Source organism: Ambystoma mexicanum, chromosome 6p (assembly GCF_040938575.1).
Source record: "Ambystoma mexicanum isolate Mex_15411 chromosome 6p, UKY_AmexF1_1, whole genome shotgun sequence".
Taxonomy (NCBI): domain Eukaryota; kingdom Metazoa; phylum Chordata; class Amphibia; order Caudata; family Ambystomatidae; genus Ambystoma; species Ambystoma mexicanum.
The window spans coordinates 646,226,411-646,246,396 of record NC_090935.1 but is presented as its reverse complement, the minus strand read 5'-3'; the positions used below and the strand labels follow the sequence as shown (position 1 = coordinate 646,246,396).

Here is a 19,986-nt window from a genome sequence, read left to right as displayed (position 1 = left end):
CGGAGGCTAGTAGCATCTTTTGCATCATGGCTACAGTAGAGGCATAAACAAGGATCCCGGGGCAGCGAGAATTGCTCATACCCCAGAAGGAGCAATGCTGCCTTTTAGTGGCCGGCATGGGACATTGTAAGATGTAGGAGACCCAAGATGGGGTTAAGGTGCCTAGCGCCATGGGAAATGTCATGTCCTAGGTAGCAGACTGTGGGTAGACAGAGCTGTAATTTTGCCTTGTTGTCTTTAACTTTTGTTGCTAGGGCAGTGAGGAGCCCTTTGAAGTCGGTGAGGTAGACCTTAAAGGAAGGTGATGCTAAGAGTAGGTCATCCAGGTATTGGATCATAGTGGAGCCACCCGGGAAGCTTAAGAATCTGGGAGAAAAGAGAGGGGAGTCAACAAAGCCCATTGGAAGGGACCTGTAGGTGAGCCGACATCACTTGTATGTGAAGGCAAAGAGGCAGTGAGAGTCAGGGTGGATGGGAACAGAGAAGAAGGGGTTCCATGTGTTAATTTCCCCGCAAAAATATTGCCATACAAAAATATTGCCATATTTTTGCAGCGATATCAGGCATGGAACCTGTGGGGGACGCCCTCACAATCCTTGTATTACTTTAAAAGGAGTGGGGGTCACCCCCGCAACCCCTGCTCCTAGTATTTATACCCACCAAAAGTATTGCCTATGGCCATTCCTGACAACCATATATACAGTGATATTTTTGGTGGGGAGAATATTACCTGATACCGAAGAAGGCTGAGGCAAGATCGAGGCAAGTGAAAAATTGGGTGTTGGGTGGGATACAGGAGAGAATGGTGAGGGGATCCAGGACAACCGGATGTGAGGGTATGACAGCCTTATTCAGGGCATGCAAGTCGTGAGCAAAACGGAATTTGTCATCCTCCTTCTTGGATATTGGGAGTAACAGAGTATTGCAGGGGCTAGTGGTGCAGTAGAGGATGCCCTGATCAATAAGCGAAGAGATGACATGCGTGATACCTTCTTCTGCTTGAGGAGATATTCTCTACTAGGGCACACGTGGGAGAGGGTTCTCAGGATTAAGGGTGATGCGCAGAGGTTTAGCAGAGATAATCTAGCCTACATCATTGGCATATGCTGCCCAGAGGGCAGCAGGTAATGAGTCAATAAGGTGTTTTACTGTGTAGCTTGTGTGGGTGTGAGGAGAGTTGGAGGCAGTGTACGAGGCTCCGGGTGAGTGGGTTGTTGGAGGAGAAACAAACATTCATCTTGTCTAGATTGTGGAACCTCTAGATAAATACCCTCAGGAGACCAATAAATGGTAAAATGCCCTTTACGCAGCAGATCAATGCACAACAAATTTGCAGGCAAGCAAGGGCTCAATAGAAAGGCATGATGTTCAGTGATGAAACCAATAGAAACAGACAATTAATTGGACACCGACTGTGGGATGGTGGTGCCAGACATACCAATCACATTTACAATTTCTCTAGAAACTTTAACTTGTGGAAATTCTGCAGCTTGTAGTGTCAATCACCTAGCACCTGTGTCAATTAAACACTTTACATTTTGTCCTTGGATGTTAAAATTGTGATAGGGGCCGGACTGGTCCAATGGGAGACAAGCAACAGACAGCATGGCCGGGTCCCTCTAGCAAATGTCACTGTGAGCCATAGGAAATATGGATATCTTGGTAGCGCCCATTAGGAGAAGGAGGCAGCGGTGGCGGGGGTGGCGGGGCTGGAGGGTATAAATTAGAATTGTTAGAGTAATACAATCATTGCAAGGAGTAGTAGGACCATCATGCCGTGGCCTGGCAGGTTTGGTAGGACATTGCTGGATGAGATGGCCTGCATGCTTACAATATCTGCAGAAAGGTTGGCCTGTCTGAAGCTGCTGTGTTGGTAAAAATGGGTGAGCAAAAGTCTGTTGTGGCAGGCTGCCCCAGGCAAAAGGGGGCGGCGGCAGTTGGGCATAAGGTTGGCGTGTCTTACTCGGGCGTCCCCAGTTGCTAGAGGTAGTCTTTTGTGGAACATGCTTTATTTGTAATGACATAAGGCAGGTAACCCTCTCTTGCTCTTGTCTTTTCATTTTGTCATAGAATTGGTGAGCAGCCTGCAGTGCTTTTTCGATAGATGCAGCATACCACCCAATTTGAACATTTGGAATATTATTCGGAATTTCGGGAAGGAGACCAGTCACAAAGTGAGACACCAATGCAGGTTTATCTTGCTCCCCAGCGTTTGCAATACCAGAGTATTTAGTGAAAGTCAGTCAATCTAGATAGGTATTCTGAGGGAGATTCCGACTGGTTCTGCTTGCAAGCAGCGATATTGGTCCAGTCAAAGTTGACCGAGTATTTTTCTTTAATGACGGCAGCAGGTGCTTATATGTTAGCAGTAACAGTCAAATTGTCTCCCAGTGTCTGGCCATTGCCATTTGTCCATAAATTGTTTGTTTAGAGTGTCTTTGAGTACTGCCCATTATAGTTGCTTAAGGTCTCCAATGGTGGGATCATAACAGGCAATGAGTGTTCAAATGTTCTATGAAAGCCGAGGGGTTGTCAGGCAAAGTGGGGAATTGTTGTGCCATGTGGCATAAAACAGTGGAGCTCCATGGAGTGTGACTTCTCATAGGGTCATGATCCGCAATGGCGTGCAGATAGGTGTGCATAGGTAAAAGGGCGGTGGCCACAGTGGTGGATGGTGAGGCGTCCATAGTATGCAGTTCCGGGGGTGTAGTCATGGAGTTATGTGACAATTGGAGGTCTTGTTTAGTGAGTTATTGCAATGTATTTTAGAGTGGCGAGCCTGAGTCTGCTGCAGTGAGAGATCTTTGTTAATAGTCAGTGGTCCACTTGTGTTCCAGGCTGTGGCAGTGGTGATGTTGGGCGGGAGCAATGGGGGCGGAGGAAGATGGAGGTTTGGCTCTGCGGTAGAATGTAAAAAAGTGAGGTGGTGATTGGGAAGCAGGGGGTGATGTGGGAGTCAGAGGAGGGCTCTGGGGGGGGTACAGGTGGCTGTGGTGGCATGGCAGCTGGCTCTGGTGTGGGATGATCTGATGCAGAGTAGGTGGTGCGCGGACAATCAGTAGAGATGAGTATGGCGTAAGTGGCGCAGTAGGGGCTTCTGAAGGGGTACCTTTACTGGTGTCTGCAGAAACACTTGGGTAGACGGCTGTTTTGAGAGATTTACTGTTGGGCCATTCGGCAATGGAGGGATGCTTATATTGTTCTAATTCCTTCTCTAGCTTCGCCTGACAGTTCCCAAGTGATCTGGTCTGACTGTCATGCAATCTGTTCGTTGATTCTTTGTACCAGGTTAAATAGGCTGACTAATGACCATCAGACACCTCAGACGTTTTGTTCCAAGGCCCGCACAAGACAATAAGATGATCCTTATGAAGTGAGCCCTCAAGTGGCCACTGAAACTCCTTTTGAACCAGAATATAAAAATTCCAATCTTTGAAATATTTACAGGTGAACGCCCCTGTATTGCTCTCCCCAAAGTGCACGGAACAAACATAAATCACCAATGCAATTATAGAGCAAATACTTTGTACATAGACAGATGCAATAACTCACAGCCACGCATTCTTAGAAGATAATCAACTCTTATAGGGCTATTTATTCAAAGTTTAGAAGTACATAGAAATAACTCAAGAAGTAAAGAATTCAAAAGGAAATACATCACCGTGAGCGTAACGGGATTCCTCATCTCGCCCAGAAGCGGCTGGAAGACCCCGGGAACAGCCAGGCCGAGAGCACCAACGCTCACAGGAGGGCCGGACGTAAGCGTCGTCCTCCGGCTGAAGTCTCACCTGACCACCTCTGGGCTTCCGCATATTATACACACTCCACAAAGGGGAGTCAATTCTTGAACCTTCTGGAAATTGCACTTGCGCAGTTGAGGAAAAGCTGTCGGTTGCCAGCTGGGTCAATCGAGAGCTCCCCCCAAGAAGCGTAGTGCCTCCCTTCTCTAAAAACACGCTCCACGGGGAACAGTAGCAAACCATAACAAAGTTAGCTTTCCCAGCAGAAATGTCCTCGACCGCATACCAGGTTTGGAAAGCATGTTTTTCTCAGCACCGTGAATCTAACACTCAGCAAAATGTGTGCAGCTTTTCACTGCGGCATGAAGTAAATATCCATCATGGCTCCGAGTGCTCCCAGAATGCATTGCGCACCAGCACCATTTTAGTTCAAGCATAACAATTCCACCCTTGGGTATTTACCTTCCATAGCCCGGTGGCACAGGAACCGGTCTCTGAAACCTACAAAATGTTAAAACTAAATTGGGAATACATTGAATGCAACAACAAGCAATTATGATAGACAATATAATAAAAATGCAAGCAAAAGCGTAACGTAGTGTACTCCCAATATAAGGTATCCATGAAAATAACCAATCCCACCAATTTCCAGTACGATCTTGAGACACTTGAGAAATGAGATCCCTCAAACCTCGAATATGACTTTCAATAGATTGTGAATGGTCACTTAAATTGAAACGACACATACCTTCAAATGCGTTACACCCTAAATTATGTTTTAGCAATAGATAATCAACAGCAGCTCTGTTCTGCAAAGTTGCTTTTCTAATAACTTGACTATGAAGGAGTAATTCTTCTAATGCCTGCGAAGTATGATTAAGGCTTTTGACTACCAAACATGCTAATTTCATCAAAGATTTGTAACCTCCAGCAGCTAAACCCCAAACTCCCACTAATGAAAGGGTTAACGCTAGAACCTCAGCTTCTGATAACAAATGTACATGTGAATCACAGTCAGGAGATAGACCTACAGATTCAAAAGTTGCCCTTTTACCTCGAGTTATCGCTGGGTGTAAAGGAAACATCATTAGTCCTAATCGAGTTAAAGCACATGGACCTCCAGAAATGTTAGCTGGAATATAAGTGTATGTAATGTTACCACATGAAAAGAGTGATCCTGTTGGAAGTTTATCATGATTCAAATGACTGGCAGTTATCACTGTATGATTACAAGCATAGTGTTATTTACACTGGTGCATTTGCGTGGCACTTGCAAATATAGTCGTCTCTCGAACATTGTATGATTGTGCTGATTGGTCAACTCTATTTGTCGGCATTTGCCAATTTCTTGTGCATTGCATGTCATAACGTAACATACATCACCTTGGGTTATATTATAAGTAATAACACGTGTCAAATTTCTCCATTTACGGTCAGTCTCTTGGCAGAATCTACAGTATTCGTAACTGAAAAAGATTGCCTAATATCTGAGTCTTGAACTAAAGAATCATTGTGTGTGATGCCGAAGATATGCTTTAAAATCGGAACAGGCGTCGGCACCGCTACTAAACACGTAGTCAATAAAGCTTCAGCATTGGGCACATCAGTAAGACAAAAGTATGATATGTTCAGTACTTGCTTTGCCAGATATATCCACATATTCTCCGCTTGAGTGATCATAGGAGAATGTTTTCCTCTTCCTGCAAACGCATCTTGCACGACTGGCATCAAGGTTGTTTTCACTTGCTCCTGATGTTTGTCTGGCTGGCTTTTCGGCACTGGCATAGGGCTGCTTGGGAACAACATTATTCATCACTATCAGTATCCCCTTGATCACTGGCACAGATGTGACATTTTTCGTTGGTAGCAGCAGACTGTTTAACTCTCCCAAATGGAGTCCATTTAGTGCCACAATTACAGCAACCAGACACAGGATCTACAAGGCAAACCCAGAAAAGAGATATCAGTGTTGCACATCACTCTCTCAGGTAACATTTGTCTGCGGGTACATATTGCCATTTCTTTCTACCAGGCTCCATAACTAAAACTACTTGATCTCTGCCTGATGCAATGACATCTGCGGGCACTGGTGGGCCACTTGGCTTTTCCACCCACACCTTTGCATCCGGTACCATACTGTCTGAAGAGCCAAAACCGCAGTCCCCACGGGTAGTTAACACTGTAGGAGGCTTCCCCTTCTTAATCATGGACATCTTAATGGGAATGACTATTAATTGGGCCACTCCATCCCCCTTGTGGATTGATAACAATTGATCCCCACTATTCATTAGGATGACTTTAATCTCACCCTGGAAATCAGCATCAATTACCCCTCCCAACACTTGAACTCCCTTCAATGCTAGGCCAGATCTAGGGGCAATCCATCCCATATGCTCTGGGGGAATCTGTACTCCAATCCCTGTTTCAATTACAACTATTCCTCTTGGATCTAATCTGATTTCTTCATGGGAATGCAAGTCTACCCCTGCTGACTCGGGAGTTGCTCGATAGGGAGCTAAAGAACCTGGAGTAATTTCCCAGTACAATAGTGTTTCTCTGACTGAATTGGGTTGAACCTGTAAAGTAGGAGTCATCGCATCAAAGGAGTTTCATGTTCATACACAGGCCTATTGTTTAATACTTGCACCGCATCAAACACATGATCACACCAGCCTGCCAAACTGCCGTCTCCAGATTTGCGCAACTGTTCTTTCAATAACCCATTCATTCGTTCAATTAACCCTGAAGCAGCTGGCTAATATGGAACGTGGTACAACCACTCAATGCTCTTTTCCTGACAAAACTACTGGATTAATTTGCCTTTGAAATGTGACCCATTGTCACTTTGAATCTGCAAAGGCACTCCATAATGTAGTATGATCTGATCTAACAACCTGATGGTGTTCAGTTGGGTTGCACGTTTGCACGGCAAAACCATCAAATATCCTGAGTATGTATCCACAATAGTGCATGCATACTGACAACCTCTACTGATTGGCATGGGACCGATATAATCAATCTGCCAAATTTGACCTGGTAATTTTCCTCTTCTCAATGTGCCTCGAACAATTTGAGGGATAGTTCTATGCAATTGGTGTTGGCACACGGGACATTGCAAAATGATCGTTTTCACTACTTCTAAAGGAAGACTGATTCCTCGAGCTTGTGCCCACCTGATAGTAGCCTTTTCTCCAAGGTGCCCACATTTCTGTTGGGCCCATTTGGCCAAACCCTCCAAATCGTCTTTCTGAGCCTCTGTATCCACAGATGAAATCTTGGTGTGTTCATCTGCAACAGAATTAAACCAACGTTCTAATGAGTCTGTGGCACAATGTGCGTCCACATGATATACAGTGACTTCACTTTGTAATAACATTTCTGCAATATCTTGCCACAGTTCTTTTCCCCACAACTCTTTTGAATGAATCTTCCACCCATTCTTTTGCCAAGTTGGCAACCACACTGCCAATCCATTCGCCACTGACCATGAATCTGTGTACACATAACATTGACCAGGGGTCTCTTGTTTCAATGCTTGGTAAACTGCATAAAGTTCTGCAAACTGACTGCTCTTCCCTTTCCCTGTCGTTGTCAACATCTTTTTTGTTTTGGGATTGTACGACACTGCTTTCCAGTACCGCTCAGTTCCCACATATCGAGCTGAACCATCCGTGAACCAAGCATGCTCTGTTTGCTCCACGGTCAAATCGCTGTAAGGTACTCCCCATTTCACGGGAGACTCACGTTTTTCAGGCACTTCCGGTGGTTTGTAATCTGAGAGCGTTATGTTGGCAACTTGCTCATGTCATTTTGCCACTCCACCCTTTCCTGATTTGGCTCTGTCTTGAATATATGGCTTCTTGAGCATGTCCTATTCTTTGCGTTTTAGGAGAGCTCAGTACCCATTGTATGATTGTTATTTCTGGTCTCATGAATACATCATGGCCCACCGTCATCTGCTCGGTATCAACAAGAGCCCAATAACACGCCAGCAATTGCTTCACAAACGGAGTGTATGAGTTACCAGCGTCGGGCAACTTACGACTCCAAAACCCTAATGATACACATTTCCTGTCTTGTTTCTGCCACACACTCCAGTTAGCATAATTGTCTTGTACAAACACATTTAATTCCACCTCTCCTTCCTTCAAGGGCCATAAATCAAGCACCTGTTGCACGGTGCCTTTCGCCATCTCAAAGGCTTTCTGCTGCTCTTCCCCCCCCCCACTGAATCTCATATTTCTTTCGTGTCACCTTGTAGAGGGGGCCAATATCTGCCCTAAATGAGGAATGTGCTGTCTCCAGAACCCAAACAGTTCTATAAACTGCTGAGCTTGCTTTTTGTTCATTGGAGTGGTGAATTCAAGTATTTTCTGTCGGGCTTTTGGCAACATTTCTCGATGCCCATGATGCCACTGAATCCCTAGGAATATCACTGTTTCAGCTGGACCTTGAATTTTACTCAGACTAATCACCCACCCTTCCTTTTTCAATCCTTCCATAAGGACATCTAACTGGCTTTGCACACTGTGCTCATCCTTGCCTTGGATCAAAATATCATTAATGTAATGAGAGATTTGTATGTCAGGTTTACACCGTATCTTGTATTGGTGCTCTGCCACCAGCCAGTGACAGATAGTCGGGCTGTGTATGTACCCCATAGGTAGACTTGTGAACATACGCTGATTTGAGAAAGGTGGTGAGTGCGATGCTAGAGGCGGAGTCGAGTCACACTCATTCGAAGTTTGACTAGGGCTTCGGCCAAGCTCCGGCAGCGTCTGCCCGCATAAAAGTGGATAGGCGGCCTCATGTTGATAAGATTTTTTGGGGGCCAGGAAATACACAAGGGGTGCGAGCATTGATAGACACCGGGGTGGAGGCCTCTTTGATTCATGGTAATCCAACACGATTTAAAGGCAAACAGTTTACTATTACAGGTCTAGGGGGAAAGGAGACCCCCGCAGTACAAACGAAAGTGGAGATGAAAATAGGCAATTTGAATAGGCAGAAATACCAAGTGTTGATTGTCCTGATACCTGAATATATAATTGGCTTTGACATTTTGGAACGGTTAACCTATATAAATGCTGAAGCCCGGAGGTGGTCAGATGAGACTTGAGCCGGAGAAGGACGCTTACGTCCGGCCCTCCTGTGAGCTGTGGTGCTCTCGGCCTGGCTGTTCCCGTGGTCTTCCAGCCACTTTTGAGCGAGATGAGGAATCCTGTTACGCTCACAGTGATGTATTTCCTTTTGAATTCTTTTCTTCTTCTGTGATTTATGTCCATATTATTTTTGTGAGTTATTTCTATGTACTTCTAAACTTTGAATAAATAGCCGTATAAGAGCTGATTATCTTCTAAGAATGCGTGGCTGTGAGTTATTGCGTCTGTCTACGTTCAAAGTATTTGCTGTGTAATTACATTGGTGATTTATGTTTGTTTTGTGCACTTTGGGGAGAGCAATTCATTTTTGGCGTCACAAACAGGATACTTGTGATGAGTTGTGCCGAGTATTGAAGAATCTGTTGAAACGTAGATAGGATTTGGTTGTCTTGTAAGTGAAGTTTTTGAATAGTGAAGTTTTTTCTTTCCTTTTGTCAGTGTGGGAGTGATTGCAGGGAGGAGAGAAAAAATATATAGATTCAACAAGGTTTTGTTTGCGATAATGAGTAGTTTGTTCAGGAAGAAGAGCGTTACCGCTGGCGGTGACTGTTCTGATGTTGTTATTCCAGGCTGGACTAAGAGTCCATATGATAAGTTGGCTCAGGCGTGGGCATGTGGTGCAGGTCTAAGTGAAACATGGGATCAAGGATTGGGAGATGCCGATCCGGCTGATGTAATGGCATGCTTGCAACAAGTTCCAGTAGAACGTGGTAAAGAATGTGCGGCATTAGGTAGACAAGGTTGGGTTCTTTTGCATGCTTATAGGAAAATACATCAAATGAAGGTGGAAATGAAAAATGAGGTCTTGCGATTAGAAAGAGAGCTAGCTGCAGAACGGCAGACTGCGTTTATGCAGCAGATTCAAATGAAACTGTTTAAAGATAAGGCCGACACATATCAGGCGGTGGCCGAGAGGGCAGCAGTCAGAGTAGCCCGGTATAAGTATAGGAAAAGACAGGGAGGGGTCAACAAAAGAAAGGTGGCAACTGTAATCGCTACCGCTGGCGTAGACTGGGATCCGGATAAGTGGGATGGTGATATTTTTGATTCGACCAGTCTAGAAAGTAGTTCCGCCGATGAGTCTGACCCCAAAATGGAAGTGAAACAGAAAACAGTGGCGGCTAAGCCCGTTAGAAGACAGCGAGCCGGACCCCACCCTCAGAATCCTGCTGGCAGAATGGTGGATTTAACCACGCTGGAGGATTATACACAACAGGAGGTTGGGGAAATTATTACCCGTTGGAGGCAAAAATCAAGGGAAGCTTTACTGACATGGATGGTGAGATTACTAGATGGGGGTGCTGCAGGGTTGTTGGTAGATTCTACGGATTCACCGCGTTTTTTACCCCTGTCAATTATGTACACCAATGTACAGGAGGTCTTAAGAGCAGGACCGCCCCCTGATGCAGATGGTCAAGATACGCAGGTGTCTTTGTTGCACCTGGTAGCCCAAGCATGTAACCGTAAATACCCTATTACCACAGATTGGCCCAGTGAAGAAACAAAGTGGTATACATTGAGAGAAGCAATTAAAAAAGTCTGAGAGCTTGCTATGAAAGAGGCTATTCACATAGATGTTCCTGATCACATGGGAGCCGTGCCGCTCTCAGTTTTAACTCGAAACATGGTGATTAGAACTGCGCCACCCACATACAAAAGTGTCAGTATGACTTTGTTCGTAGGTATGATGGGCAAGGCTACTGATGAGGTAGCAGATGCCATTCAGCAACTTGCAGATTTGGGGGAGTGGGATAAGAGCGATAACAAGCCACGAGAGAGAGAGGGGCGTAGTGAGAGAAGAACCGAAGGCAGGCGGCAATATGGAAATTCCCTTAACAAGGCTCGCTTGTAGGCAGAAATTGAAAGACGCCTGGAGTAGGCCAAGGGTTTGTGTGGTAATGGCGTACCACAGTGACTTTCTGATTGAGTAGCAAAGACAAGCCACTGTGTGGAGAAAGTCAAAATTAACTCTGTGGCAGAGAATAACCACAAGGTCACCCAATCAGCTGTGACCATAAAAACGGCAGCCTAAAGAATGCACCACAATGCTACTGCGACGGCGTGCTGACACAGAACTCTTAATATCCAGCGAAAGACATATGCATTGAAATCTGCACACAATCTTGGCGATTTGAGAAAATGCATGCGCTTCCAATGATAATGCCAACAAAGGTCCTCAATCATGGTACATGTGGTGGTAATACATTACAGAAAAGAAGAAAGAATTAGAACTCGATCTAGTGCTAGGTGTGCTCGTGTTGGGCTCTCCACTGGAGCTGCAGCTGGTTATGTCGACATTTGTTCAATCCAAAGTGCCATTAACATTAAAAGTCAAAAGATCCTTTGCTTTTTATCATATTCCAAAGTTTTAATAGGAAGGCAAAAAGTGCATTAATAGATTCAGTGCCCTCAAATGTGATTGCCGATGCATTTCTGACAATGTCTGTCTTCAGGGCTTAAGGCACTGCATGCAGTAATATTAATTCATTATTTTGGTTCATCACATCAGAACATATATATATATATATATATATATATATATATATATATATATATATATACATTGTGGTTTTAAAATGTTGCTTTCATTTGCATTTTCTACGATATGTTGGTATGAATAACCAAACTGAATATATATATATATATATATATATATATATATATATATATATATATATATATATATATATATATATATATATTCAGTTTGGTTATTCATACCAACATATCGTAGAAAATGCAAATGAAAGCAACATTTTAAAACGACAAACCTAGCTGAAAGTAGTCAGTTCATATCGGTATTACACATTTAGTTTCACATACCGTGTTCAAATGGAGTCGAACGGCATAGAATTAGGGGAAAAAATAAATAACAGAGAACACTCCATGTAGCCCTATTAATAATGCTATCTCAATGTACAATAAATATCTCAGTTGGTACGAGAACCACTTTTACCTGATTGTGTGGCCTATTGTCTTATATATGTTTTGTGTATTTGGGCAGCATGACCCTGAAAGATAACAAAAATAACAAATTGCATGCTAAGTATATAATTATAAAGGCTCAGTATTTCAATCTGCATGTAATAAAAAGAACAAAACTCAGCCTACCTCGTGGCATATTTGTGCAGTATTGTGCTATATTAGATAAAATGAAATAAACCCAATCGGTTAATCTGTTTCATGAATCTATGAATCTTAGATCTGATATTGACTAAAATCTGATACTGCTTTCCTAATGTTTTAGGAGGATAGCTCAGGGGCAACGTGCTCACCTTGGAAGCAAGACGACATGGAGCAACACAGGTTCGATCCCCCGGTCCATGCTTAGAAACCTCTGGGTATTAAGCGCCTTTATAAATAACCAATCATATAAAAAAAACCAATCATATTATACCTGCTTGTCTGTGCCAAAAAGGGCCTGTTTGACGCAGCTCTTAAAAGCCGGCTTCTGCTGTGGAGTACATTGTATTCTGGAGACACCCGGCGTTGCCAGGCGACGCGTCGCCACGCGTTCCTGAACACGCTGACCTGGCGGCTGCCCTGCTTCACGCGGGTCCCGTCTGCCAGGGCCTGCGTGATGCCAAGTGTCAGCGATGCTGTACGAGATGATGTAAATGTTTGTCAAAATAAAATGTTTATTGTCAAAATAAAACAAAACTATGATGTTTGATGCTCTTGAAGCAGCCATGGGTTGAGTATGTGTATCCAGACCAGGCATTGTTAGGTATCAGATTACTAGAGAAAGTAAAGAAGACAATCGTAGAAATTATACTGTACATTTTGTTAGGGGTTTTGAAAATATTACTGTAAAAAGTTGACGTGTTTTGTACTAGTTGTGATAATATTCGCTGTAGGTTGAAACTGTACAACGGTAGTAATAATTCGACTGGTTATTAGACCCTAAAAAACAAGCGATTAGCACCAATCATTGGAGGGTAGCAATTGAAGAAAAATAAAATGTAGAGTAAAACATGATTTTTAGATTATCAATAATGAAAGCAGGATAGTAAAAATCGATAGAACCATAAACGAAGAACTAAAAAGAATATTATTGTGTAGGCTGATTGTTTTTGGTAACGGGCAGTGATTCATGGTGCTTGCCCGAAATTGATTGTTGTGGTGTAATTAAAGTAATAACAGAATATAAAAGAACCAGTAAGTAATGACAGTTAAAATCGGCTGGCCATTATGGAGAAACACTCCCCTTTTACACTTGCGCAAAACATTACCGAGATACCGACCTAAGATTAGGAAATGCCATGCTGAGTGAGTAAAGGGCATGGCTGACAAAATGTTCGTGCCTTGCCTGAAAGAAGGTTCACTATCAAGAACACTATTGCAACACATGACAAAAGGCTTACGTGTTGCATACTCTGGGAAGAAGTTACAGAAAAGGTTAGCTGTTTTAGAGCTATGGAAAATGTAAAATGTATCTGAGTGAGAGAGAAGACCCACCTGAGAGGGAGTGTATGCTTAATCAGCATAAAGGGGAGGGCGCAGTGGCCACAGATCCTTTCTTCTCCTGAAAACAATAGTACAACTGAGGACACATGGATTTTATCCTCTAAAGGTGTTAAAAGCAGCAGCGGGGTATGTTAACCCGACATACGCTCCCCTGCTTATAGTAGTGAAGGTTATATAGAAGAAAGCAAGAGTAAAGAACATAAATATATGTCTACACACGATGAGCATAAAATGCGTGATGAAAGAAGGGACAGACAGATGGAGATAGAAGAGGAAGCCAAAAGACAAAAAAGAGAGAAAGACAGAGCTAGCAGCGTGACAATATTACACGAGTGGATGGGAGGACATATACTACTCCAAATTAGATGGAAAGGGTATTGGCGATGTCAAAGAAAGAGAGGACCAGGAAAAGGAGCAAGAACTGTATATCCAGTAATGTATATCAGGCATACTATTTCCTAGGGAGCAAAACTATGCCACAATAGAACTCTGTGCCCTGGCGATAAAATGGGCAGTGGGACATTTATGATAAAACCTCACTGGGAGAAAGTTTTCTTTAATCACTGACAACTCGCCCCTCCCGTGGCTTACTTAAAGAAAGGGCACAAATCCCTGAATCATGCTCTGGCTTTTCGATCTGCAACCCTTTTTTAGCATAGAACATAGCAAAGGTAAGAAAGAGGGTGATGTTGATTTTGTGTCCCGATTTCCTTTACCAGACGGAAAAACCAGCTGCATGAGGGGAAGGGTATGTGACGAATCCCAGGGTATTGTCACTGCTTCCATGGGGGAGCCTTTGCCAATGAGGCCAGCGAGGTGAGGCCGCTACCCGACAGTCCCCCTGGCGGTGGTACTCAGCAGGTGGATCTCATGGGGAGGGAAGACCTCCATGGGACCAGTGATGATAGCCTTGGGAGAACGTGGTATTCACCCCCTCCATTTCAGTCCCCTCTCTCCTGTAACGCACTCAGTCCCCTGTGGTCCCCACATCCCTATGTTCTTCTGTAGAGTAGAGGACTTCATTCACACCGAACATACTGGAATGAGGAAGAGTGAGGCTTACCCAGGTGGAGTGCATACAATCACTGGTACGAAGATCAACCAGAGAGGCAAAAGCCCAGCAGGGAAACAAGAGGTAGCCTCTTGGAGACTCTTGAAGTCTGGGAAGCCCTCCCAGAACAGCATACCAGGGTCTGGGACCCACATGAAGTCAGGCGACGCCCGCAACAGCTGCACACAGCGGTAAAGGTCCCACACAACCATGAAGAAGCACACACACTGCGCTGAGGCCCACAATAAGTCAGGGAGATCCCTAGATAATCTAAAGGTGGCTGGGACCCACCTTAAAGAGAAACAAGCTACAGCACAACTTGGAGAGCTCCTGAGACAACCCAGAGGGTTCTTGGATCTGTGTAAGAGAGAAAGGGAGGTGCAAGAAGATAAAACAAGGGGTCGAGGACCCACTGCCAAAAGAAGAGACACTTTCTGGAATTCTAAGATTTTCCATCAAGTCTTGGGAGGATAGTGAACCAGACCTGAGGCGACAGTTCTGAACTGGAGGAAGAAACTCTTTCCCACCAATCCCCCACCCACCTCCCTGATACTTGGGAGCTGAGTTTTATGTTTTTTAAATCTACAGTCCAGTCTGGCAGCTTAGTGAACCAGACTTGATGCTGCATTTGTAAGCAATAGAGAGGGCAGGGGAAGGGAACCCAAAAACCTTTGAAGTTAGAGAATCACTCCTTGTGTTTTCTCATCAAGAACTGAACAATTGAATCCATATCCAGAATGAGAGAAGCCTCCTTTTGGATCAAGAAGACATCCAGTTTTTCCTTAGTTATTCTAGCGTGCAAGCGAAGGAAATGGGTTTGGACACAGGACGGTGAACATTTTATTTTACTGGACATCCTGCCCAGAGTCCTTAGTATTTTTGTTGAGGTAGGGAAATCCCTCATAGAAATAGGGCAAGATAGGCTTTTCCTTTTCTTTTACTTTTACAAATGAAAGTCTTTGCCAGCAAACATGCCATCACTGTGTCATACTCATACTTCTGCAATCTTACATTACTTAACTGGTTGTTTTATTCACTTGCTTCACTTAGGCGATAAACCCTGAGCTTGCGGGCCATTACCACATAAGGTAATGCCCCTGGGACCCATAGATTCAGGCACGATCGTAGCGAGGGCCTTAACGAAGGCCCAGTGGGTATTACCTCATGCGGTAAAGGCCCGCAAGCAAAGGGGTACTAATGGTGTTCTGTTTTTTCAGCTGCAGGGCACGTTGAGTTTGGCAGCCGGAAAAAAAGAAGTTATAAAAATGGCCGCCACGGACAATAAAAAGTAGTCAGTTTTCTCTTTCTGCGGCGGCCATAGTAAACACAGAAAATGGCTGCCATGGAACAGGGAGAAGGCACTATGTGTAGTCCCTTTTTCCCTTCCATGGTGGCCTGGAAAAAAAAAGGAAGAGTGAGTGTCGCGCGAAAGCGTGAGCGTGCTTCTATCAGGTAAGGCTTGCAAACAAAACAATTGGTTCATTTGTAAGCTAATAAAAAAACCTGTGCCGGGTACTAATACTCTACAGTATACTGAAACTGTATTCTAAAAGTGAAGTGTTAGTTCTCAGAGCACACCAATGTGAATGTGTTTATTGTAGTTGTAGTCTGTGTTAGTGTTACTTACCTGTGATTTTTAATTGCTAAGAGTGTGTCTAAGGCCTAAATTAATAACTGTATGTTTGTACATTATGCCCATCTTTCTCTGTGGGTGCCCAACTGAACCCTTCACCACTCTCACACGTCCTAGGTCTAAGCTTTGCTGTTCAGTCACACTACCCAGATAGTTTGGTTAGATATTAGGGTTGTTCTCTGTTCAATGAAACATGGTGGCATCTCAGAATGTGTCCATAGGCTGATTCTGAAATTTCATCTTTCTGGATGCCTTTACTGCTTTCTGGTTTTGCAGTACTTCTACATTACGTATAGCTCTATTACTTACTAAATTAATTCCCAAGGAGCAAAGCACTAGACTGCATCATCAGTCTTCGTAATTTTGACTGTTAATGTAGGTAAGCCATTTACTACTGAAATATCTGCAGTTTTATGTATTGAACTTTGTGTCTATTTGTTTTTTTAACAGATCAGCAATAGAAGAAGTATATGCAAGGTCAATGTCAAAACTAGCCAAATCAGCAAGCAATTATACACAACTTGGGTATGTATACTTTAGGAGAACATCGGATAGCCTGATGTTAACTAGATCTGCTCTCTTTATTGTTGGTATGCATAGTCTATCTGTCTCTCTTATTGTTTAAACCTTTTCAGGACATTTGGACCAGTATGGGATGTGTTCAAAACCTCAACAGAAAAATTGGCGAGTTGCCATTTGGATCTTGTTCGGAAGTTACAAGAACTGATAAAAGAGGTGCAAAAATATGGCGATGAACAGTTGAAAGCTCATAAAAAGGTTCGGCTCGCTATTTACCTTTGCTTTCCATTGCAACACTATATGGACCTGGGAAAGGGGTTGGTTTCACTGGTGAATTTCTCTTTTGGCAGACAAAAGAGGAAGTAGCAGGGACACTGGAAGCTGTACAGAACATCCAGAGTATTACACAAGCCTTGCAGAAATCCAAAGAGATGTATAATAAGCAGTGTGTGGACCAGGAACGCTTGAAAAGAGAAGGAGCTGCTGCAAAAGATATTGAGAAGGTAAGTGGGGAAATAATTTTTCAACGTTGCTGTCCAAAAGGTAAATAAGTCAGTCAGTCAAATGCTTTACCGTCAATTGAAAATGTTCCTGTTCTAATGTAGACCCAAAAAGAGAAGATGACCAGATGATCAGAATGTTACCAGAAGTAATTTAGGAGGCAACTAAAAAGTAACAAACTATAGTCTGCTTTTGCAACCATCGCTGTGGAGAAACCCTTTAAGTAAGAGGAGAAAAGTGGGGCAAAGGCAATAATTATGGTAACACTATAGTATGTCCTGTAATTAAAAATGGCAAAATCATCTCATTCAAAATGAGCCCCCCAGATGGAATGTTGGGGCTTTCAGAGCCCATCAGGATTTTGGGCTTCTGGGCCATAATTGCCAGTGTAGCCATGGATCCTCCTGGCGCTCAGGATTCCAAATGTTAGACCGGAGGGCTGCCTCTGTCTGTGCTCTGTCCGCTGGGCCCTCTTATTTCCCCCCGGTTCTCCATATTACATGTAGCCACTGTGAGAGACCACCTGCTAGTCCCCGGGGATCTCTCTCTCGGGGGCTAGGGTACGGCCATCGCCTTTGGAGCCAGGCCCTGGAGGTGGACCAGTGCAGGAGGATCACCTGTGTGAGGGGTCTTCGGGGAGTGGGGGTGAGATGACCGATGGTGAGACGCAGTATTCCCCCCTTTCCCGTACCCATGACCCCTCCTATTTCATAGGATTCTCTGATGTCCCAACTCCCCCCCCCCCCCCCTTCCTACACAAACACTGGGCCGAGGAAGAGGGCGACTGAGAGTAACAAGGCTAACCCTTATACATCCCATTGGACATGTCCCGCTAATCAGGTCAGGGGGGGGCGTGGCTTGGACGCCATGTGAAAGGACGTGCCTGAACGGGAGCTCCCGCTGATCCGAACATTATCCGGCTGAATCCGCGCAACGGCCGCTACGATGTGGCATAGACGGTGATGACTGTAAATGCGAAGCTCGGCTGCACATGTGGATGCATTCTCATACGGGATTGTGCAGCGCTTGTGTACTCAGGAGCCGCGTGAAGTTTTTGGGCCGGAGCTTCGCCGGCAGACAAAATGGCTGCCGTCGCTTGATGTTGGGACAAAGGATCGGGGACCGGATTCTGGAGGCGATTCCCTCAGTTCACGTTCAGCGCGATCCAGCGAAAGCAAGCTTGACTGGAGGTAGCCGAAACTGTGTGGCGACGGGGGGACTTAGTGCCCCCAGGCCTGGGGCCTAAGCGAGATCGAAGGGACGCTCCTGATCGAAGATATGACGGCAAGCTCCTGAGGGCGAAGAATAAACAGCCCACGCTCGACGAATTTGCCAAGACATCGCCTGGCACCGAGGGGACCAGGAGCAAAGAAAAGGCCCAGCCCAAGGAGATGGCCGCAGGAGGAACGAACCAGGAGGTCCTGGCAGCGATCGCGGATCTGAAGGCGACATGGGAGACCAAACTCCAACTTGCGGTGGCCGAACTGAAAACTGCGATGGAACTTCAGGTCGGGGCGGTACAGGAAGACGTGAACCTCCTGAGGCAAGATGTGCGAACCCTGGCCGAGCGCACAGAGACCCTGGAGAAGGAGATGGGCCCGACTGTGGCGGAATGCACCGCGCACAAACGAGAGATCCATGCCCTGGTGCAGAGGGTAGGCAACCTGGAAAGCAGGGCTGAAGAGGCAGAAGGTCGGGCCCGCAGAAACAACATCCGGATTGTGGGCCTACCGGAGGGAGCTGAGGGCCAGAATCCCACAGATTTTATTGAGACTTTGCTGCTGCAGGAGATCACCGGAGGTGCCCTAACGCAGGGATTTGCAGTGGAGAGGGCACACAGGGCCCTGATCAGAAGGCCACCGCCGGGTAATCCGCCCAGGCCCGTGATCGCCAAGATCCTCAACTACAAAGACCGGGAGAAGATTCTGGAACATTTTCGTAAAGGGGGCACCATACGGCGAGGGGAGGCAACCATCTCTGCTTACCCCGACTACACTCTACAAGTGCAGCGCAGTCGGATGAACTTTGGGGCGGTCAAAAGGCGCCTGCGGACGGCCGGTTTCAAGTATATGTTACTCTACCCAGCCAAACTTAAGGTCTTCTTCAAGGCTAAGACGCTGTTTTTCGACACCCCTGAGGAGGCCATGGAATGGCTCGATGCGCAGAACTGCCCTCAGGAGCCTGATGAGCAGATGGCGGACGGAGCAGGGAGAGTTAAGTGAAACAGTGGGCCTGGCGGACTTTGAACATTTGGACTGGAATATAGTCTTTGCCACTTTGTGATGGGGATGCATTTTTTAACTGTTGCGAACATGGTCCGCGAGCGCGGATATAAATGTGTAGGGGGCATCCGAGGGCCGTTTTATTCGTACCCCAGTGTGTGGTTAGGTTAGTCACTGTGTGGGTTGTGACACCCTGTCGGGTTCTCTACGGGGGCTCCGTAGAGAACCGAACACGGGGATGCCTGAGATCCAGGGATGGAGCTGGGCGGTTGGTTGGGTTAGGGGGGTGGGGGGTGTTAGTTGTTATGTGAGCCTGGGGAAGAAACTGAGAAGGGATGTAGTCGGGACTGGGGGGAGGCGATCAGACCAGAGGGGGAAGTGGGAGCTACGGATAAATCATGGGAGACCTTAAGGTATTGACATGGAATGTTAGAGGGTTGAATAGCTACCTGAAGCGTAATAAGGTCATGTTGTATTTGAAGAGGCAGAGGATAGACGTGGCCTTGTTACAGGAGACGCATTTGACACGGGATAAACTTGAAATGGTGCGGAGAAAATGGAGGGGGACAGTGGTTGGATCCACATTCTCTGCGTATGCCAGGGGTGTGCTGGTTTGGGTTGCACCACATGTCCCGTTCAAGCTCTTGTCGGAGGTTGTGGAGTCGGACGGGCGGCTGGCTATGGTTCGGGG

The 19,986-nt window shown here is 45.3% G+C and overlaps 1 protein-coding gene across 2 annotated transcripts in view; it reads left to right on the top strand.

Annotated features, from left to right (window-relative positions):
- The window catches only part of FCHO2 (FCH and mu domain containing endocytic adaptor 2), a 1,284,287-nt gene that overhangs the window by 250,509 nt on the left and 1,013,792 nt on the right, over positions 1–19,986 (top strand). For both annotated transcript variants that reach the window (XM_069627506.1, XM_069627507.1), the window contains exons 3-5: positions 16,504–16,578; positions 16,689–16,830; positions 16,923–17,075. In XM_069627506.1, the coding sequence (XP_069483607.1) occupies positions 16,504–16,578; positions 16,689–16,830; positions 16,923–17,075 (370 nt within the window). The remainder of the gene's footprint in view (positions 1–16,503; positions 16,579–16,688; positions 16,831–16,922; positions 17,076–19,986) is intronic.